Genomic DNA, 23,980 nt, shown 5'->3' with positions numbered 1-23,980 from the left:
TTTGGCTAGACTCACTCAGCATAATGTTCTCTAGGTCCATCCATGTTATTACATGCTTCATAAGTTTATTCTGTCTTAAAGCTGCATAATATTCCATCGTAGGTATATGCCACAGTTTGTTTAGTCACTCGTCTGTTGATGGACATTTTGGCTGTTTCCATCTCTTTGCAATTGTAAATAATGCTGCTATAAACATTGGTGTGCAAATGTCCGTTTGTGTCTTTGCCCTTAAGTCCTTTGAGTAGATACCTAGCAATGGTATTGCTGGGTCATATGGTAATTCTATATTCAGTTTTTTGAGGAACCGCCAAACTGCCTTCCACAGTGGTTGAACCATTTGACATTCCCACCAACAGTGGATAAGTGTGCCTCTTTCTCCACATCCTCTCCAGCACTTGTCATTTTCTGTTTTGTTGATAGATGGCTTCACATGTGAATTCTACCAAACATTCCAGAAAGAATTAGTACCAACTCTCCTCAAACTCTTCAAAAAAATTGAAGTGGAGGGAAGCTACCTAATTCATTCTATAAAGCCAACATCACCCTCATACCAAAACCAGGCAAGGATATTACAAAAAAAGAAAACTACAGACCAATCTCTCTAATGAATATAGATGCAAAAATCCTCAACAAAATTCTAGCAAATCGAATCCAACAACACATTAAAAGAATTATACATCATGACCAAGTAGGATTCATCCCAGGTATGCAAGGATGGTTCAACATAAGAAAATCAATTAATGTAATACACCATATCAACAAATCAAAGCAGAAAAATCACATGATCATCTCAATTGATGCAGAGAAGGCATTTGACAAGATTCAACATCCTTTCCTGTTGAAAACACTTCAAAGGAGAGGAATAGAAGGGAACTTCCTTAAAATGATAGAGGGAATATATGAAAAACCCACAGCTAATATCATCCTCAATGGGGAAAAATTGAAAACTTTCCCCCTAAGATCAGGAACAAGACAAGGATGTCCACTATCACCACTATTATTCAACATTGTGTTGGAGGTTCTAGCCAGAGCAATTAGACAAGAAAAAGAAATACAAGGCATCAAAATTGGAAAGGAAGAAGTAAAACTATCACTGTTTGCAGATGATATGATACTATATGTCGAACACCCAGAAAAATCCACAACAAAACTACTAGAGCTAATAAACGAGTACAGCAAAGTAGCAGGTTACAAGATCAACATTCAAAAATCTGTAGCATTTCTATACACTAGCAATGAACAAGCTGAGGGGGAAACCAAGAAACAAATTCCATTTACAATTGCAACTAAAAGAATAAAATACCTAGGAATAAATTTAACTAAAGAGACAAAAAACCTATACAAAGAAAACTACAAGAAACTGTTAAAAGAAATCACAGAAGACCTAAATAGATGGAAGGGCATACCGTGTTCATGGACTGGAAGACTAAATATAGAAAAGATGTCAATCCTACCTAAATTGATTTACAGATTCAATGCAATACCAATCAAAATCCCAACAACTTATTTTTCAGAAATAGGCACCTACTTTTATTTATTTATTTATTTATTTATTTATTTAAATTACTTCTAGCACATATTACTAGGTTGGACTTTATTTATCCCTCTGAACTCACGTGAGTTCTTTTCACACCAGAAAAGAATAATCACAAGCTTTAATTTTTCTATCTTCCCATTGGTTTCCAGATATAAGAATTAATCACATTTTAGGTTTCTTTCCTGAGTAGAAAGGGAAAACTATCACTGCCAATAATTCTTGTGCCAAAATGTATTTAATGCATAAATTTTCATGAAAGAGTTTATAACAGGGAGGGCAAAGATGTTTCTGATGTGTCAATTCCAATCAAATGCTAGTGGCAGCACGGAGTGCCCTGGTGAGAAGAATTCTAAGTGGATTTATGGCTCATTGGGAAGGAACACAGTATTACTGGACACAACTGGGGTGGGTATTTGGTAATTCATCCAAAATAGCCAAAACATGGAATTATTTTTTTAAAAGAGCATTGTTAGAATTGCATTTTAACTTATAACATATCAAAGCACATTCAATAACCAAACTTTTAATGTAGGGCTTAGACTTTTTCTATGGGACCATTAACTGGTGTTAAACATCAAACTTCCTTGCTTCATCTATGAAAGCATCTATTAAATGCTTCATCTATGATTTCTTGTTCGTTTCTTTTGAGAGAAATGATGATTTAAAGGCACTTGCAAGGCCATCTAACTGTAATTTCCTTCTATGTTTTTCAGATATTTTCCTTATTCTTTAAAGAGGTTTTGCTCATACCTAAATTTTTAAAGCGAATTTTTTTTACCCAGTCTTTTCAAGATAGTCAACATAGTTTCCATAGAAACAGTATCTCATTTTGCAAAACATATTCCATTGGTTTAGATAATATTTTAAATGAATTAAATAATTGCAGTAAGAAGAATAGCTGGAAAGCACACAGTCACTGCCCACATGACTCTTTCCAACTCAATCAGTAAGTTTTAAAAAAGAGATGGAAATCATAATTTAGTTAAGGGAGTTTCTACTGCAAATGAGTGATTCATGAATTTTGCCGTGGATGCAGGACGCAAGGCTTGGAAGAATGTATTGTTACATATTTTGCTGTAACTATCGTGTACTTACAAAAATTGATATTGTATTTGTTTCCAGCAGTGCATTTGATGAAAATGTCACTGTAAGGAAAGGTTCCAAAAAAAAAATTGATCTGGAATTCATTTTCCTTTAACTTGAATTCCTTAATTAAACTTGTGCAAACAAATTAGGTACTTGTAAATTCTAAAACAAGCCATTATCTAAACATCTTAAATTCCCCTTTCGCAAAAGTAGTATAAATAATAATAATTGCTATTATTATAAAGCTATATTTTTCATAGTTCTTTAGGGCTCAGAGAAGTGAAATGTCCTGTTTAACAATGATCATAATAAGTACTTCAGCTCCAACTGGCTTTTTGGTTGTTATTTGAGTTTATGTATGCCCTAATTCTACATGAGTGCAAATTAGACTAAAAGAATAAGATAAAGAGAACTTTTTACGATATTTATGTGACGCTCTTCTACAAAGACTAAGGCTTTCATCATTTAATCCAATATCCACTTAAGCACACTAGAGAAGATTTATGTTGTCCTCCTCTTGTTTCATAAAGGGTTCAAAAGTCTAGCAATTTTTGACTTGGTTATAATTTTTACTGACCCCCCTCCACACACACATCCATGCACACGGGCACGCGTGCGCGCACACACACGCACAGTCCCCTCCCTGCCTCATTTTCATATGGACACAAAGCATTGGGATAAAATGATGGTTCATTATAGTGGTACAGAGCTCTTATCTTCATCCTGCAAGAGTCATTTCCTTCCAAAGATTGAAATGCAAATGTGAAAATTAATGATAACTGCATTATCTGATAGCAGAGATAATACCAATTCACTGTCAGAGTAATACACAGTCATTCTACGATTTCCTCCGCTTCTCACAATATTCTTCTTACTGTCACACTATATCTATGGTTAACTATGTTTCATAGGTTTCTGTTAATTTACTTCAAATGGCATTTCCCAGATCTTATATCTACCACATTTTCCCAATCAAAAGGGAAACGAAATCAGAACTGTAATCTCCAAACCCTTCTTTGGACTAGTAACGAGTGGGGGGGGGGGGGTGGGGGGAACTATCATTAGTGTGTGCTTCTATCTCACAGTGCTCTAGCTACCATTCCACCTCATGCAAAACACTCCCCCCCTTCTTCTCAGTTTAATTTAAGGCACAAAGCAGAACTAGCCTGATTATTGGCATGGATCCATAACAGTAAATGCACGAGGCAACTTACAGATTTCTTGATCAATTTTCAGTTCAGATGCAACAAGTACACATTTCATTTTATACTAGATATTTATTCTTGAAAATTTGTTTACAATAAAATTTCTTTAACCTAATTTGTATTTTAAATCAGATAGCACAGAATATAATTACAAAATTTTTACGGATAATCTTGCAAAGTTACTTCATGACAGAACTGGTCGATGAAGGCTTATCACGTGGATGACACTGTTATGGCTACTGTGTCATTATTGCCAAAATGATATTAGAAGTAGCAGTAAGAGCTATTCATTGAGCACTAATGAAGTTCTATTTCCTGTCACTATTCCCAAGTGCAAATAAAGTAACTGTTTTTAATAAATTAACCCAGAAGAGCTGGAATACTTAAAGTTGATGTAAGTAAGATATAATTTATAAGATGCTTCATTCATAGAAATAGTTGTCAGGTGATGATAATTTATTTGCATTCTCTTCCCCAAGTCTCTTTCTAAATCTAAATACACAGGCATCTGAGATGCACTCCAAACTACAACCTCTGGCCATAGAATGTGATTCTCAAGATTTTCTTCAACAAACAGTAAGGACTGTAGACATTATTTTCAAAATAAGGCCATATCAGCTAAACATTCTAACTGCCAGTCAATCTGAGAGGACAGAGTGAAAGCGTTTGACAAAGTTCAGTCCTAATGTAAAGGAAGGCTGCTAACATTTAGCAAGTCCCCGTGCTCTCCCAAGCTCTGTGTAAGACACTTTTACAATCATCATATCTTTCAAATATCCCGCTCATAATAGAATTTCAAGGTAGTTATTATTATTTCCAATTTAAAGATAAGGAAACTGAGGCATGGTCTGTTTGATATCTTCTCCAATATCATGAGACCATAAGTATCAGCATGTGGACTCACACACAGATATGACTCTAAAAATTACACATTTTCTCCTGCAGTACATAAGCCATGATCTACCTTATAGGTTAAGGCATGCTCAATTTTTCCATTAGTGATCTGAAAGATGGATTATAAAGTGAATGAATAATTAAAGAAGACAAACTGCATACAAAAGGGATCATATAGATATCAATGTACTTACTATACCTGTAAACTTCAGCTAGCATCATTCACAATTATTAGTGTACAAACAGATGCATAATAAATATTTATTGAATAATTAAATGTGTAAGAATACAGGTAAACTGAAGAAGTCATGAAACTTGTGAGGCTGATAAAACAAAAATAGTACTATTCACTTTAAAAGAAGATAGAAACGATAAAAGTAAAATACATGCAAATACAAATGAAAAGGGAGAAGAACAGAGGATAACATCTATAGGAATGAGATTCCAAGCAATGAAATATCCATGTAATTTCTTTAAGCAAGAAAGAACAATGAAATTTAAAAATGGAAGTATGAATACTGAAACAAGTAACTGTCCTTTCACACTGGTCTGAATCTTATTAGCTTAATGTGTCTAACTCTCTACTCAAAAGTGAAAGATTCACAGAAACTTGAAAAAATGTGTAAATGAGTGCCACAAACATGTTTAAACATTAAAGAATTTCACCATAAAAATGTTTACAAATGAGATTTTCCTAAAGGTTGTTTAGGTTTGGCCTAATCATAGGAGTTAATAAAGGTGTGAACAATTACAATTATTATATGTGCCTTTTAGCTGAATAACAAATTAGGACAAAATGGAATTTTCATTGGCTAAAAACAGACCATGTCAGACAGGAGTTGATTCATTATTGAACTGAGCCATCAAGAAAGGTTGTAGCATTGTCTTTAATCAAACTCTAAAAATAAGATAAATCCTTATCCTTCTTAAATGATGTGAGCTCTATGTCTCAAATTCTTTAGATAATTTCCTCATCCTTTGATAATGTTCTATTTTTAGAGAAAATTGTCTATCTCATGGTGACTGTAAGGATGGGAAGGAAGAGCCTTAATATTAGGAGACCTTGAAAGCACACCTGGCTTATTACATCATGTCTTAACCAATAATTTGTGGTTAAGTTCAAAACGAGTGCTTAGTATTAAAAAACGTTACTCTTTGCTGTTATCAGACATACTACTAGGCATTAAAAAACGCTGAGGAGAACTTTTTATAAAGTTCAGTTTCACGCCTCAACAATTCTAAAACCATAATAATCATCATTAACAATTTATGTGTAGGCTCTTAAGTTCACTCACAAAATTCCTAAGAGATTTTACTACTGTTTGCCACATATTATAAGTGAGGAAATGAGCACAGACAAAAAGCCACTTGCTAAAAAACACCCAGCTAATGAGCAGCAAAATCAGAATTTGAACACAAACCCATGGAATCCAGAGCCCATTTTCTACAATGTTTGGAAACTGCCAAACTATTTTCCCTCCTTAATAAAAGAGAAAGTGTCAATACTGTTTTGTGTATAATAAAACTCTGGGTGAAAATGTTTAAATAATCACTACTTACAGAATAGCAAAACTATTTCCCCCTATATTTTTCTTATTGAAGGAAAGTAATGTACATTCTACCTTAAAAAGTAATAGCTATTCTCTTGTTATGATTCAATCTCATTAATTTAGGAGGAATTCAAAATAATAAAACTCATTTTTTTTTAAATACCTGCAAAGAAAACCACATTATCCTTTTCATAATATACAAAGGTAGAAGTTCTGCACAGGCATGTCTGCTTAGAGACATACATTTCCCTTTAAGATTTTTACATATTCATATATACCACAGAAAATAAGCATAAACATTTAGAATATAGATACTTTAAAAAATGTATGAAAGAATAAATCTCCCCAATATCAACTAAATAAAAAATTTATTAAATTGTATATATCAAAAAAATTTAACTCAATTATGAATGCAGCCATGTGTTCAGTAACTTATCACCCCTGAATTTACTTACTGCCAAGTCACTAGCAAAACTGTGGGCCCCAGACTTGAAAGGGAAAACCTATCTCCCTTCACCCCCAAAATTTGCCACATGTTGAAAGGAAACCAGAATGCACATTTTTGTAAGCAAGCAGACATAACCAAAAGGTCAGCTAATCTAATTTGAAATAAAACTCTTCGAAATAGCTAAATGTATAGATGCACACTTAAATGAAAAGGAATCATAAGTCAAAGTTAAGTTACTCTTTTTTTAAAGTTAAATGTAACTCCCATAATAATACTAAAATTTTCTAAAGATTTTTCTTCTTATCTTTTTCAATCAAGGAAATTCCTTCCCATATGGTAAACATTAGGTAATAAGGTGAAAAATGCCAGAAGTGGTCTGGATTTTCTTTCAAATCCAAAAACGTGGTTTATGGTACTTTAAGTATCACCCATTTTGATCAAAAATCTTGTTGAACATTATGCTCTAGTATACAGAATACAATACTTCTATGTATCATGAAGAACATTAGAAGCATCATAATAATCAAATACACTATAGTGTATCTTCATTTCTGTTTGCATAATATTTTCTAGCTGCTGGTTTAAGAAAATTACCACTGGAGTTCCTCTCCTCTTCATGCACAGCAGAGAACAATTTACAAAGTCATGCAAGGGTGAGAATGTGATTGAAATATAGGGATCTTTCCTAATGAAAAATGTTACTGCATTAGGAAATTATGACTAAAACTATTTTAAAACTTCCTTAAAGCCTTAAACTATGATACAATAGTTTCCATTTATGAACATATCATCAATTGTAAATTAGTTGGCACCAAACATAAAAGTTTGTTCCCCCCACAGAGTTTTTTTATAAACTGCACATATTTACATATAATTATATTGGCGTTTTGGAGTATTTTGGAGTATTTTGATTAGCTTTTGTTTTTCTCGTAATGATTTAATGTTAGGATCTATTAAAATCACCTTGAATTTTTAGTCATAAAAATGAAAATATTGCCAAAACCTTGACTCAAAGTGGGGCGTCTCTGGACGTTTTCTACACTTCTAAATACATACTGTGGTTCAAGCTACTGACTTACATCGTGCAAAATTGAAAACAATAGCTCTTTCAAATATTACCTATTTTCTTACATGTTATATGCTTTAAAATTGTGCCCTACTTGAATCTGGCTGTAGCTTTATGATTTTCTGGTTAACAAAAAAGAAAGAAGAACAGATGAAATCTTATATGGATGTGAAAGAAAAACAAGATGAAAACTTCAAGCAGAGGAAAGATTGGTTTTTATAGTTTACTTATAAAAATATAAAAATCTTCCTTAAATAATAGTTAGTTACGCTCCCATGTAACCAGTACACACACAAACACACAGTGCTTTTTCCCTCTAAATTAGAACCGGGAGATTGCTTCACAACCTAACCAAAATTGAGAATATGTGAATTCCCGAGAGCAGTGGCAGAAGGTAGAAGATTAAATTTCTTCTGTCCTACCTGGACCATCCCAGTCATCTGTCTCAACTCCAGGCTGCCCTGGTTTCTCTGACTGTGTGTCCCCATCTGAATCTGCCATCTCTTGGATTCCCTCATCACCACCTGGAAAACACCAACACAGAGTGAGAAAAAGTAATGCTTACGCCAACTATTTGACATTCAAATAAAAAAAGAGGAATGTCTTGTTATATGTCTAAATACACGTTCATTACATCTACTGAAAGTATACAGATACACTGCCATAATCATTTTGTATTTTTTGTGCCTTGATAAAAAAATCAGCATCAGTCATGTATAAGTATAGTTAAGTACGATAAACAATAAAGAAAACATACACATAAATTTCCTGGGGAGTTAACATTATACACATACATAATAAAATAGCAATATATAATTTTTTCAATGCTTTCAACACAGAAAACTGCAATTCATGTATTTCCTAATTATAATTTTTATGAAGGCAAAATTCAGCAGAAAAAAATAGATATCCTTAGTAAGACATATTTATATTTTTGTCTGAAATTAGGTTATTTTAAAGATTTTCTTTTATCCCTCAGTTTTAAGCCTTCTAAAACGTGGTCTTACTTCCTTTTAAAAATGGTGTAGAAAAACACCATAGTTAAGTGATTAGCAAACGAGATGGGCTGGCGGCTCAACTCTACACAAAGCAAAAAGCTATCAAGGTTTAAATGTGCTTGAAAAAGTGAAGCTAGTTTTTAAAATGTTATGCCTTCATTTTAATATTAAAAAGAAAGGAATGTAATATGTTTTGAGCAAAAGAATGAAAAACACATTAACGATGCAAGCACATTTTAAAAGTAAGGAGTCTAATTTATGAGTACCTTCATTTTAGGTGACAATGCCACAAAGTATGTGATGCTTTCATGGAAAGTAACAGACTTTAACTCTGCGTACACATAAAAATATTGAATAATTCCTAGCTATAAACAGTAAAAGAGATCAGAAAATAGAATAACAAGAAAATTGAAAGACAGAAACAAAAGGAAAAAACATTTAAAACATGCAACCTACCTTCACTAAAGTAATGCTAAAATTTTAAATCTGAATTGCTTAACAACCTTGTCTCTCTCTGAGGTATTCAGTAACAATTTTGCACATAGTTTTCCAGATGTCTAATAGTATTTATGTCTTTATATGGTTATGTGAAAAATACGTCATATTTTTAAATTTTTCCAAAAGAACCGAGAACATACAAAATTCTCAGAAAACCATTACTATAAATGACATTAATGCGACGTCAATGTAAGTTTGGAACTTGAAATTCCATAAATTTTATACTCATTTTTGTATATAGCTTCATAAAATGAACTGTATTTTCAAACTGTAATAAACATAAAGAGAGAGAGAACATAGAAACCAAATGATACCTCTGTTGAACTCAATTTCCTTAACACAGATGTGTTCGGCTTTGGTGGGTAACAAGGAGTAAAACACATACAGCCGCCATGTACACCCATCCCACCGAACCCCATGTTTGAAACTGAAGCCTCTTTGAAAGCCCAGTTCTTTCTTATGAGAACGATCAGAATGAATGGCAATGAAATTCCCTCAGAAAATATTTATTGAGCATCTACCATGTTTAAAGAACAGTAGCAGGTATGATAGATAAATACACATACTGAAAAACAGTTCCTTTACTTGGAAGTAGAATAAAAGTCACTAGAGAGAGTAAGTTCACAAAGAACAAGCGTGAGAGACAAGGTCCAAGTGCTGTGTGAAAGGCATGACGTCCTAGTAGTAAGAAAGCCGTTTTCATCCTCTCTCCTGCTTTTCACAGGTCACACAGAACAAAAGGGGCACATCGCCTATTAGCTCATGAAGAACAGGGTACAAGTGCTGCCCTCACTTCTCAGACAAGCCCAGGGTCCTCCATGTGTACCCATGAGTAGGCTCTAAGGCCTTTAATACACTGAAATGCTGCTACTCCTGAACTACTCAAGTGCCCTCAGGCCACCCTGCCTATCCTGGTCACTCTGTTGTATGAGACTCCCACAGCCCTCCTGAACTAGAAACTATGGGAGTAAGCCTACTCAGCAGGAGGCCTCTGTCATCTGTCTGACTGGTCAGGAACCAGGCTATACTACTGTCAAATATTTTGAATATCATTCCTATAGTATTAGTATTGAACTAATGTCATATAGGTAACAGATCAACATAACCAGAATCATAAAACATCAGCTCTGGAGAAAAATCTTAACATCTCTGTGATGGTTATTTTCATGAGTCAACCTGGCTAGGTTGTCTTGTTCAGTTATTTGATGAAGGATTAGTTGCTTTTTAATATGAGGACACTGCAAGATAAGATTTACATCTATGATTAACAAAGGAGACTACTCTTAGCAACATGGGAGTCTCCTCATTCAATCAGTAGGTTTTAAAAATTAGAACTGAGGACTTCAGAAGTCAGACTCAACTTCAGCTTTGGCTCTTGAGGGAGGGGGCGGGATTTGAGCATCACCCTCGAGGAACTGTCAGCTTGCAATCTGCTCTCTGGAGTTCAGACATGCCAGCCCCTATTGTCATCTGAGCCAATTCCTTATAATAAATCACATATATACAGACAGACAGACAGATACAATCTATCCAGTTGATTCTGTTTTTCTGGAGAACCCAGGCTAATAACCCATAAGCTTGGTTATTCACCATTTACCTCCTCTACCCACCTCTACCTACTTCACCACCACTCCTTGCCCTACTTTGTATCCCATGAAGGCTGAATTCTCTGGACTCCATCACTAGGTTTCCCTTGCCCTCTTGATGTCTCACTGGGTCTATCCAATGGGAAGCACTGACAGTATATCAAAGGATGAGAGAAAGGAGGTGAGAAAAATCAGGCACTACTGCTCCCACCCCACTAAGGGTAAAGCTCCCATTACATGGCTCCTCTGCCAAGGGTCTTGCTATTCTCTCATTCCCCACACTATCACTCACTTCCCTGGTCTTTAGTGGAGGCTTCTCAAAGCTTCTAAATGTTACTAGCCTCTGAGGGCTTCACCATCCCTTATCAGTACGAATATCAGTATCCCTGACCAGGATACTGATATTCAAAAACAGTAGTTACAGACTTACAAATTAAATTTCAATCTCCCATTCCTCAGTCTAGTATTCTTTCCAAAATATCCTTTCTCATCCCCCACACCAGTACAGAAGGGAACCATGCTTGGAAGAATAACTTCAGAGCAAACCATAAGCAAGCAAGAATTAGACCATGCTGTTAAAAATCATATATCCAAGGGTCCAGATAACAGAGAGTAAAGCTCTGGGCAGAACCACTTATTGAAGTTAAGTAAAATTCAATTCTCCTTGAATTTTACTATTACATTTTAATTGTTGGAATCGTGTGGCAGTGTTATGCAAAATTCAATCAATTGAACCGAGAGATGGGGCAAGATGATGCTATAGTGAGGTGTGGAATTCAGGTTGTCCTCTAAGGCAGATAGTAAAAGCCAGGAACTATATGGAACAACTGCTTGTGGGGCATCAGTGACTGGACACAGAGTGTACATGAGTCTAGACCAAGTGGAACAGCTGAGATCCCACACAGAACTGTAAGTCGCCCAAGCTGCACAGGCTGGTGTCCCTTCCCCATGGGCATGGTAGGCTGAATCCCCAAGGGGAAAGAAAACAGTCTTTCCTTAGCCCAACCAAGTTCCAACGGAGGAATTAATTAACAAATTCAGACCAGTGAAAACAGGCCCCAAGTACAAATAAATCTGGAATAAGCACTAAAGGAACCAGGAGTTTTTACCTCAGCAGAGAGGTGGCAGGGATGAATGAAAAAAAAAAAAGCAAAACAAAACACAAACAAGAGGCTTTTTGAGTTGGACAGCACAAAATACTGGAAAAGGGCTGGACTCCAAGAAAAACGGATACATAGAGCCACCCGGAGTTAAACAGAGCCACATAACAACTAAAGCTCTTTATTGGCAAACCTGGGATGCGGTGGCCCAACTATGAAAAGTCTTTTCAGTTTTTGTTTTTCCTTCTTAACAACTCATTAGATAGAATTGCATGCACTCTCAAACTCCAGCACTGCCCCAGGCAAGGGTGGAACTAAGGCATGTCAGAGAGACAAAGTAAATAGACAGATAAAAGGGGTTAATTCCCAAAAGGGCATGTCCTCCCCCCCCCCAAAAAAGGGGGGCAGGGCCCAGCTGAAGTGGAGCCCCTCCTTCAGGGAATTCAAGCCCCAGGAACTGGAAAACAGAAGCAATTAAAGCCTGCCCACTACCTAGGCCTCTGTTTCCACCACACCATTGACAGGGAAAGTCTGCTAAAATTAAAGGCACCACATAACTTTGAGCTGGTGGGAAGCCACAGGCAAACAAGCCCCACATGTTGGGCAGGATAAGAAAAGCACCAAGTCTAGAGGCATCCTAGGAAAGTCTGAAAACCTGTGGGTCTCACCCTCAGGGAAAACTGATACTGGCCATTCTCTCTTCCTGAGACATGGGCCTGTTGGGCCTGGGAAAACCTGGCTGAGATCAATAATATTTGAGTGAATCTTCCCCCCCCAAAAGACTTTACTTAGCAGGGCAAGAAACAGAAAATCAAGAACTGAAAGAATGTGATTAAACAGAAACTATGTTAGAGGTCTACAATAAGTTGAAGTGAATGTCAAAGAACAGACAGAGAACAAAGTCATCTAAGAAAGCCCTAGATAAAAGAGTGAAAACAACCTCTAGAATAAATAAGGAAATAAAATGCCTAGACATCAGCAAAAAATAACGTCACACCAGGAAAATCTAAGATATGACCCAGCCAAAGGAACAAACAAACATTTCAAATGAGATACAGGAGTTGAAACAACTACTTCAGGATGTTCAAACAGACATGCAAAATCTCATTAAAAATAAAATCAACAAGTTGAGGGAAGATCTAAAGAAGATATAAGGTGAACATAAAGAAGAACTCAAAAAACTTGAATAAACAAACCGTAGAAATTATGGGAATGAAAGACACAATAGAACAGATGAAATAACAACAGGAATCTACAACAAAATAAAAAAAACGATGGAAATTTACAACAATAATATGAAGAGTCAGAAGAAAGGACTATTGAACTAGAAGCCTGGCCATTTGAAATCCAAAACAAAAAAGAAAATGTAGGGAAAAGAATGGATAAATATGAGCAGTGTTTGAGGGAACTGAATGACAACATGAAGCACATGAACATACATGTTATGGATGTCCCAGCAGAAGAGAAAGGAAAAGGAGCAGAAAGACTAATGGAGGAAATAATCACTGAAAATGCCCCATCTCTAAGGAAAGACATAAAACTACAGATCCAAGAAGTGCAGCATACCCCAAACAGAATAGATACAAATAGATACACTCCAAGATACTTTCTAATCAGATTGTCAAATGTCAAATACAAAGAGAGAATTTTGAAAGCAGCAAAGAAAAGCAATACATCACTTTAAAAAGAAGCTTGATAACACTATGTATGGAATTCTCAGCAGAAACCATGAAAGCAAGAAGGCAGGATTATGATATATTTAAGATTCTGAAAGAGAAAAATGCCAATTAATAATTCTATACCCAGCAAAACTGTCCTTCAAAATCGAGGGGGAGATTAAAATATTTTCAGACAAAGGGACAATGAGAGAACTTATGACTAAGAGACTGGGATCTACAAGAAATACTAAAGGAGTACTACAGGCAGATAGGAAAAGACAGGAGAGAGAAGTCTGGAGAAGAGTGTAGAAATGAAGACTATCACTAAACATAAAAACAGAAAGAAATAAGGTATGACATATAAAATCCAAAAGATAAAATTATAGAAGTAATTACTGTCTTTATTGTATTAACACTAAATGTTAATGGGTTAAACTCCCCAATCAAAAGACAAGACTGACAGAATGGATTAAAAAACAGGACCCATCTATATGCTGTCCATAGAACTGCTTTAAACCCAAGTACAAAAACGGATTTAAAGTGAAAGGTTGGAAAAAGATATTTCATGCAAACAACAACAACCTGAAAAGAACAGGAGTAGTTACACTAATATCCTACAAATCAGATTTCAAATGTAAAACAATTAAATGAGACAAAAAAAGGATACTATGTATTAATAAAAGGAACAATTCAACAAAAAACATGACAATCATAAAAATTTATGCACCAAGTCAGAGTACTCCAAAATACACAAGGCAAACACTGAGAACATGGAAGGCAGAAGTAGACATCTCTACCATAATAGTTGGAGACTTCAATTCCCTGCTCTCATAAATGGTTCCAACATCTAGACAGACGATTTATAAGGAAACAGAGATTTTGAATAACATGTTGAATGAATTAGCCTTAATAGGCATTTACAGAACATTACATCCCACAACAGCAGGATACATATTTTTCTTAAGTGCTCATGGATCATTCTCAAGGATAGATCATATGCTGATCACAAAGCAATTCTCAATAAATTCAAAAAGATTGAAATTACACAAAAAATTTTATCAGACCATAATTGAATGAAGTTGGAAATCAAAAATGGCAAAGGGCCAGAAAATTCACAAATACATGGAGGCTAAACAACACATTCTTAAACAACCAGTGCATCAAGGAAGAAATTACAAGATTGTGATGATAAAAAGATATTTATTCCTTCTAGCTCATATTCTGAAGCAACTAGAAGGAAAAATCTGAGATGATGATACGGTAGTCCATGACAAACTCTGGAATCTGTCTTGTAACAACTTGTTGAAGAGCGCTTTGAAAACTATTGCCTTTTTCTTTCTTCACTTTGTATAAATGGTACATTATTCAATAAAAAAAATCAGAAAAAAAGAAATTACAAGAGAAATCAGCAAATATCTTGAAGCAAATGAAAATACAACAAATCAAAATTTATGGGATGCAGCAAAGGCAGTACTGAGAGAGAAATTTATTGCTTTAATACCCATATTTAAAAAGAAGAGCAAAAATCAAGGAATTGAATGTTCACTTGGAAGAACTAGAGAAACAACAGCAAACTAACCCCAAAGCAAGCATAAGGAGAGAAATAATGAAGATATAGTGAAGAAATAAATGAAATTGAGACTATGAAAACAATAGAGAAAATCAATCCATCACAGAAAAGGGTAGTTGGTTCTTTGAGAAAATCAATAAAAATCAATGGCCCCTCAGCTAGGCTGACCAAAAAAAAAATAGAGAGGTTGCAAATAAGTAAAACCAGATTTGGAAGAGGGGATATAACCACTGACCCTGCAGAAATAAATGAGGTAATGAAAGGATATTATAAGCAACTATATGATTATAAACTAGACAACGCAGATTAAATGAACAACTTCTTAGAAAAGCATGAATAATGAACATTGACTTAAGAAGAAATAGATGACCTCAACAAACCAATCACAAGTAAAGAGGTTGAATCATTCATCAAGAAGCTCTCGAAAAAGAAAAGTCCAGGACCAGATGGCTTCACATATGAATTCTATCATGCTTCAAACAATCTGAAGAGGAGGGAAATCTATGAAACCACCATAACTTTAATACCAAAGCCAGACTACAAGAAAAGAAAATTACAGACCAATCTCTTTAATGATGATAGATGCAAAAATCCTCAACAAATACTTACAAATCGAATCAGCAGCACATTAAAAGAATTATACACCATGACTAAGTGGGATTTAGTCCAGGTATGCAAGGCTGGTCCAACACAAGAAAAATCCATTAATATACCATATCAACATATAAAAGCAGAAAAACCACATGATCATCTTGATGGATGCAGAAAAAGCATTTGACAAAATTCAACACCCTTCCTTGATGAAAACACTTTAAAGGATAGGAAAATAAGAGAAATTCTTCAACATGATAAAGGCAATATATGAAAAACCCACAGCTAATATCATCCTCAGTGGGGAAAGACTGATAGCTTTAAGAACAGAAACAAGATAATGATGCCCATTGTCACTACTGTTATTCAACATTATGCTGGAAGTTCTAGCCAGAGCAATTAGATAAGAAAAAGAAATAAAAGGCATATAAATTGGAAAGGAAGAAGTAAAACTCTCACTGTCTGCAGATGACATGATACTATATGTCAAAAATCCTGAGAAATCTACTGCAAAGCTACAAGAGAAATAAATTAACATAGCAAAGTGGCAGGGTACAAGATCAACACCCAAAAATCAGTAGTGTTTCTATACACTAGTGATTAAATCTGAGGAGGAAATCAAGAAAAAAGTCCATTTACAATAGCAACCAAAAGAATAAAGTATTTAGGAATAAATGTAACTAAAGATACAAAAGATCTATGTTAAAAAAAAAAAAACCTACAAGAAATTGTTAAAAGAAATCACGGAAGACCTAAATAAATGGAAGGGCATACTGTGTTCATAGATTGGAAGACTAAATATAGTTATGATGTCAATTCTACTCCAATTGATTTACAGATTCAATGCAATACCAATTAAAGCCCTAACAACTCACTTTGCAGAAACAGAAAAACCACTAACAAAACTTTTATTTGAAAACGGAGGGTGCCCTGAATAGCTAAAAATATCTTGAGAAAGAAAAATGAAGTGGGAGGTCTCACACTGACTTTAAAGCATATTACAAAGCTACAGTGGTCAAAATAGCCTGGTACTGGCATAAAGACAGATATACTGACCACTGGAATCCAATTGAGTGTTCAGAAATAGACTCTCTCATCTATTGGCAACTGATCTTTGATAAGGCGGTCAAGTAAACACCCATGGGACACAGCAGCCTCTTCAATAAATGCTGTTGGAGAACTGAATATCCATAAACAAAAGAATGAAAGAGGTCCCATATCTCATGTTCTATACAAAATTAACTCAAAATAGGTCAAAGACCTAAACACTAGAGCTAAGGCCATAAATCATTTAGAAGAAAATGTTGGGCAGTATCTTATAAATCTTGTAATAGGAGGTGATTTCCTAGACCTTACACTCAAAGCATGAACCATGAAAAAAGAAATAGATAAGTGTGATCTTCTCAAAACTAAACAGTGTTGTGCATCAAAGAACTTTGTCAGGAAAGTAAAAAGACAGCCTATGCAATGGGAGAAATATTTGGAAACCACATATCAGATAAGGTGTTAGTATCAGAATATATAATGAAATTTTACAACTCAACAACAAAAAAGAAACCCAATTAAAAATATGCAAAGACATGAAAAGATAATTTTCAAAAGAAGAAATATATAAGTTGCTACAAGACATAGGAAAAGATATTCAACCTCACTGGCTATTACAGAAATGCAAATCAAAACCACAATGAGTTATCACTTCAACCCACCAGAATGGCCACTATCAAAAAGAAAAACAAAAACAGAAAATGAAAAGTGCTGGAGAGGATGTGGAGAAAGAGGTGCATTTATCTACTGTTAGTGGGAATGTAAAATGGTATAACCACATTGGAAGGCAATTTGGTGGTTCCTCAGGAAGCTAAGTATAGAACTGCCATATGATCCAGCAATCCCATTACGAGGTATATATTAGTCAGAGAAACTGAACGCAAAGATACAAACAGACATTTGCACACTAATGTTTACAGCAACATTATTTGATTGTCAAGAGATGGAATCAGCCCAAATGTCTATTAACACACAAGTAGTTCAATGAACTGTGGTATATATGTGTGATGGAATATTACACAGCTCCAAGACAGAATAAAGTCAATGTGGATGAACCCTGAGGACATTATGTTGAGTGAAATTAGCCGGAAAGAAAAGGACAAACACTGTATGGTCTCAGTAATATGAACTAATATTAATGGTGAACTTTGAGAGTTAATGTTAAGAACACAGGTTATCAGGAGATAGGAATAGGGTAGAGATTGGGCATTTGGTTCTGAAGGAATACAGATTATACAACAGGACTGATTATAAAACTTCAGAAATGGATAGCACAATACTAGCTGATGGCAGCACAATAATGTAAGTGCACTGAATGAAGCCAAATGTGAATATAGCTGATGGAGAATGCCAGAGGGTACCTATGAAACCAGAAGGAAAGATAGAAAATAAAAACTGAGACGGTATAACTTAGGAATGCCTAGAGTAGACAATGATGGTCAATAATGCACAAATATAGAAACAGTTTTCATGAGGGAGAACAAATTAATTTCAAAATTGCAAGGTATTGAAAATGGGATGGTATATGGGAAAAAGTCCAATTAATGCAAGCTAGGGTCTGTAGTCAACGGTAACATTGCAATATGTTTCCACTGAACGTAACAAAGGCATGATGGTAAAACTAAATGTCAACAAGTGGAGTGTACAGGGGAGGGGTATGGATTCTACATGCAAAAGGTAATGCCTTCATATAGATTATGGTGCCAAAGGCATGACTATTTACTTAGGTTGGACTGTATCATATACGAATAAACTATTTAAAAACGAACAGAGAGAAACAAATACTAAAGAAAATGTGGAAAAAGAGAGGTACCTATTTACTGTTGGTGGGAAAGTTGAGAGGTGCACCCCCAGAGGGCAGCATGGTAGTTCCACAGGATGCTAGGGGTAGGGTTGTAGTATGATCCTGTAGTCCCAATGCTAGGTTTATACTGGGAAGAATGGAGAGTGGCTACATTAATGGACATTTGCACACTGGTGTATGTGGTGGCAGTGCTCGGGATTCACAATGGATGGAGGTAGCCTAAGGGTACATCAACTGAGGGAAGGAAGGGGGAACTGCAGTGTATACAAATAATGGGTTACTGAGTAGCTACAAGAAGGAATGAAATGAGAAATGCAATAGGTGAATGAACTTAAGTATAATATGTTGAATGAAATGGCAGAAAAAAAAAAGACAAATAGTATCATGTCTCACTCATATGGACTAACTATAACGTACAAAATTGTATTGTCAATTTATCTGAACACCATCATTACACAGAATTTTGAATAGGGCCATGAGCTCCTGTGGGTTTGTACAGGTTAGTGTGATACCGTGATATATCCCAGAGTAATTTTGGCAGAGAATAAAAAAGTATTTGCAAAGTCTCCTTGGGGGACTGGGGAGAAAGGAGGAAATATTCAAGCTACCCATGTGGGGAATTCATGATATTCTCACAAGCAGTAGGGACAACTAATTCAATAGGCTGAGCTCTTGGTCTTGGGGTTTGCCCCTATGAAACTTATTCCTGCAAAGGAGAAGCTAAGCCTACTTAAAATTATGCTTAAGGGACTTCTGGGAAGATGGCCGAATAGAGTAGCTCAAGTTCAACTCTGCTCCATGGGACAAGAAGGCGACTAAGACTGAGATTCAAGAGTGCGACTGACCTGGGAGAACCTTCTGCACCACATAGGGCAGCTCTGATGGCAGAGGCCAAGGAACTGAGAAGGAAAAAGCTGGACCGTGGCATGGAGCCGCGGAGCCTGTGGGAATGCACAGAAAAGAGCCCAGGACTAGTAAGTAAGCCAGGCTACATTCCTTGAACTCACCAGCACAACCCCATGAGCCACGACTCACTCCACACCCCACGTGCCCAAACCCCGTCACCCACTCCCATTCCCCACGCTACAAGTGCCCATGCTCCCCCAACCCCAGCAGACATACCCACCTCACACCCCCACCCCAAGTGCAGCCCAACCCATCTCTCAGGCACCTCTCCTGAGCATTAACTCTGGCTCCATGTCCCCTGCAGTCTGTTGCCAATGCATAAAGGCTACGGGCAATAACCTCCATAACTGGGCTACCCCCACCCCCTGCCCATAGCATTACACAGCCTCACCCCGCACCCCCTGAGCTCTATGCATCAGTTTATGGCACTATTAGACTCATGCATGTGCATAGGCCCCCAATTACGTTCTTCAGCTCTAGGAACTTCGGTTTATGGCACTCCTAAACCCACGCATACACATGGGCTCTCAAACACATCCTTCAGCTCTGGGAACTTTATTCTTTGGCAGTCCTAGACCCACACAAGCACATGATCCTCAGTCATGCTTCCCAGCTCTGATAAAGCATTGTGACTTGTGTACCCAGGTCACATCTGCTCCCAATAGACAAAGGCATAACACTGACTTGTTGCCACAGTTCTATGCATGCACACAAAGGGCCCCTCAACCTAGACCAGTACACATCAGGGTTACGCCCCCAACCGGTGCACCAGCACAGCTAAATCCTCCCTGGCCGCTGGGCACCCACATTCACAAGCACCAGCATAACATCCCCAACCTGCGCCTATACCTGCGCTGCAACAAATCACACCATTGTGCCCTGTCCCATACCCTGCTTCCCACACCACATCCATCCCACAAATGCAAGGCCTTAGACTACTAAAAGAAATCAACTCCCAAAATAAATCAATCAAGATATTTACATGCGATGAAAACAAAAGAAGATCACTAAGCATATCACAATGCAGACAGAGGTAGTCCTACCTAATGACAAAATTAAAACACCAGGGGAGACAAAGACATTAGAACAACTAACCAAAGATGTTCATATAACTCTACTTAATAAAATAAGTGGGATGGCAAATGATATAAAGGAGCTCAAGAAGACAGCAGAAGAGCACAAAGAGGAATGTGAAAGAATAAATAGAAAAATAGTAGATATCACAGAGATTAAAGACTCTGATGACCAAATTAAAAAAAAAAAATACTAGAGGCACACAACAGCAGATTTGAAGAAAAAAAAGAAAGAATAAGCAGTATAGAAGACAGGATAAATGACTTCAAACATTCAAAACAGCAAATGGCAACAAAAGATGGAAAAATTTGAACTGGATCTCAGGGAAATGATAGACAAAACAAAGCACACAGATATAAGAATCACTGGTGTTCCAGAAGGAAAAGAGGGGAGTAAAGGGCAAGGAAGAATAGTTGAGGATTAAATGGGGGAAAATTTCCCAACCCTTATTAAGGGAATATACAAGTCAAAGAAGGTCAATGAACAAATAAAATAAATCCAAACAGGTCTTCCCCAAACACATAATAATCAGTCTGTCAAGTGTTGAAGAGAAGCAGAAAATTATGAAAGCAGCAGAAAAAAAAACAATCTACCACATACAAAGGAAACCACATAAGACTGAGTTCAGACTACTCAACTAGCACCATGGAGATGAGAAGGCAGTGGTATGATATATTTAAGGTCCTGAAGGAGAAAGACTTTTAGCCAAAAATTCTGTACCCAGCCAAACTGTCCTTCAAAACTGAGGGAAGGATTAAAGCTTTTACATACAAAAAAGTCCTGAAAGAATCTGTCAACAAGAGACTGGCCCTAGAAGAAATATTACAGGGAGTTCTGCCAGCTGAAGAGAAGACAGGAGTGGGAGGTCTGGAGGAGGGCACAGAATTGAAGAGCACCAGTAAGGGTAACTTAAAGGATAAAAACAGAAAGAGGGAAAAGAATATACAGATCTGACAAATAAAATAAAGATAAGATGGTGGATTCAAGAAAAGCCTTTCCTGTAATAACTTTGAACGTTAACGGACTAAACTTACCAATTATCTAGCTAAGTTGCTTACAAGAAAATCATCTTGATACAAGGATACAAATAGATTGAAAGTGAAAGGATGGAAAAAGATGTTCCACACAAGTTGTAACCAAAAGAAAACAGGAGTAGCTATACCAATTTATTGGACAAAATAGACTTTAAATGTAAAGACATTACACAAGACAAAGAAGGGTACCATATACTAATTAAAGGGTCAATTCACCAAGAAGATACAACAATTATAAATGTTGATGCTTCTAATCAAGGAGCTCCAAAATACATGAGACAGACATTGGCAAAATTGAAGGGAGCCATAGATGTTTCAACAATAATAGTAGGAAACTTCAATTCACCACTCTCCTCTAGAGATAGAATGACCAGACAGAAGATCAACAAGGAAACAGAGAAGTTAAATAACTTGATAAATGAATTAGACCTAACAGACATATATATGTCACCACATCCCCAAATAAAAGGATACACATTCTTCTCTAGGGCTTATCAAACATTTTCCAGGATAGATTATATGCTGGAGCACAAAACAGGTCTTCATAAATTTAAAAACACTGAAATTATTCAAAGCACTTTCTATGAACACAATGGAGTGAAGCTGGATATGAATAAGCACCAAAGAATAAGAACATTCACAAATATATGGATACTAAATGACACACTCTTAAGAAAACAGGGGGTCGAAGAAGAAATTGCTAGAGAAATCAGTAGCAATCTGAAGATGAATTGAAAGTGAGAATAGAACTTATCAGAAATTATGGGATGTGGCAAAGGCTGTGCTGAGAGGGAAATTTATTGCCCTAAATGCCTCTATTAGAAAAGAAGAAAGAACAAAAATCAAGGACTTAACAGCTCACCTGGAGGAACTTCAGAAAGAACAGCAAACTAGCCCCAGAGCAAACAGAAGAAGAGAAATGACAAAGATTAAAGCAGAGATAAATGAATAGGAGAACAACAGAAAAATAGAAAGAATCAATAAAAGCAAAAGTTGGTTCTTTGAGAAAATCAATAATATTGATGGGACACTACAAGACTGACAAAGAAGAAAAGAGAGAGCATGCAAATAAAATCAGAAATGAGAAGGGGTGTGTCACCACAGACGCTATAAAAGAAATCAGAAGAGGATTCTATGAACAATTATATGCTAACAAACTAGATAACTTAGATGAAAAGGACAAATTCCTTGAAACACACAAACAAACTACACTGACTCAGGAAGAACTAGAAGATCTCAACAAAACCAATCAGAAGCAAAGAGATTCAACCAGTCATCAAAAATCTTCCTACAAAGAAAAGCCCAGGGCCAGACGGCTTCACAGGGGAATTTTATCAAACATTCCAAAATGAACGAACAACAATCCTACTCAAACATCTCCAAAAAATTGAGGAAAAAGGGACTCTACCTAACTCATTTTATGAAACTAATATCATTTTAATACCAAAACCAGGTAAAGATGCTATAAGAAAGAAAACTACAATCCAATTTTTCTAATGAACATAGATGCAAAACTTCTCAACAAAATACTAGCAAATTGAATCCAAAAACACATTAAAAGAATTAAACACCATGACCAAGTGGGGTTTATACCAGGAATGCAAGGGTGGTTCAACACAAGAAAATCAATTAATGTAATGTATCACATTAACAAATTGAAAGGGAAAAATCACATGATCATCTCAATTAATGCTGAAAAAGCATTTCACAAAATTCAATATCCTTCTCTGATAAAAACACTCCAAAAGATAGGAATCAAAGGTAACTACCTCAATATGATAAATGGAATATATGAAAAAACAATAGTCAGCATCGTACTCAATGGAGAGAGACTGAAAGTTTTCCCTCTAAGGTTAGGAACAAGACAAGGATGCCCACTGTCACCACGATTATTCAACATTGTGCTAGAAGTTTTAGCTAGAGCAATCAGGCAGGACAAAGAAATAAAAGGCATCCAAACTGGAAAGGAAGAAGTAAAACTTTCATTATTTGCAGATGACCTGATACCATACTTGGAATCCTGACAAATCTATAGCAAAGTTACTTTAGCTAATAAACAAACTCAGCAAGGTGGTGGGATGTAAAATTAAAGTGCAAAAGTCAGTAATGTTTCTATACACAAGCAGTGACCTAAATGAAGAGTTGGGTAAGGAAAAAATTCTCTTCGAAATAGCAACTAAAACAATCAAGCACTTAGGAATAAACTTAACCAGGGACATAAAGGATTTGTACACAGAAAACTATATAACATTGCTAAAAGAAATCAAAGGAGATCTAAATAGGTGGAAAGACATTCCCTGCTCATGGATAGGAAGGCTAAATATAGTTAAG

General features: G+C 36.0%; 1 protein-coding gene and 1 long non-coding RNA gene across 7 annotated transcripts in view; one reads left to right on the top strand and one right to left on the bottom strand.

Annotated features, from left to right (window-relative positions):
• The window catches only part of ZFPM2 (zinc finger protein, FOG family member 2), a 476,528-nt gene that overhangs the window by 328,060 nt on the left and 124,488 nt on the right, over positions 1-23,980 (bottom strand). For all 6 annotated transcript variants that reach the window (XM_077167456.1, XM_077167455.1, XM_077167457.1 and 3 more), the window contains one exon: positions 8,209-8,310. In XM_077167456.1, coding sequence (XP_077023571.1) covers positions 8,209-8,310 — 102 coding nt within the window. The remainder of the gene's footprint in view (positions 1-8,208; positions 8,311-23,980) is intronic.
• LOC143688947 (uncharacterized) overlaps positions 1-23,980 on the top strand; it is a 61,786-nt gene that overhangs the window by 26,688 nt on the left and 11,118 nt on the right. Inside the window, exon 2 of the long non-coding RNA XR_013178399.1 lies at positions 7,294-7,373. This is a non-coding gene — a long non-coding RNA (uncharacterized LOC143688947). The remainder of the gene's footprint in view (positions 1-7,293; positions 7,374-23,980) is intronic.

This window comes from Tamandua tetradactyla, chromosome 6 (assembly GCF_023851605.1).
Source record: "Tamandua tetradactyla isolate mTamTet1 chromosome 6, mTamTet1.pri, whole genome shotgun sequence".
NCBI classification, from domain to species: Eukaryota; Metazoa; Chordata; class Mammalia; order Pilosa; family Myrmecophagidae; genus Tamandua; species Tamandua tetradactyla.
This window is presented reverse-complemented; position numbering and strand designations above follow the sequence as displayed.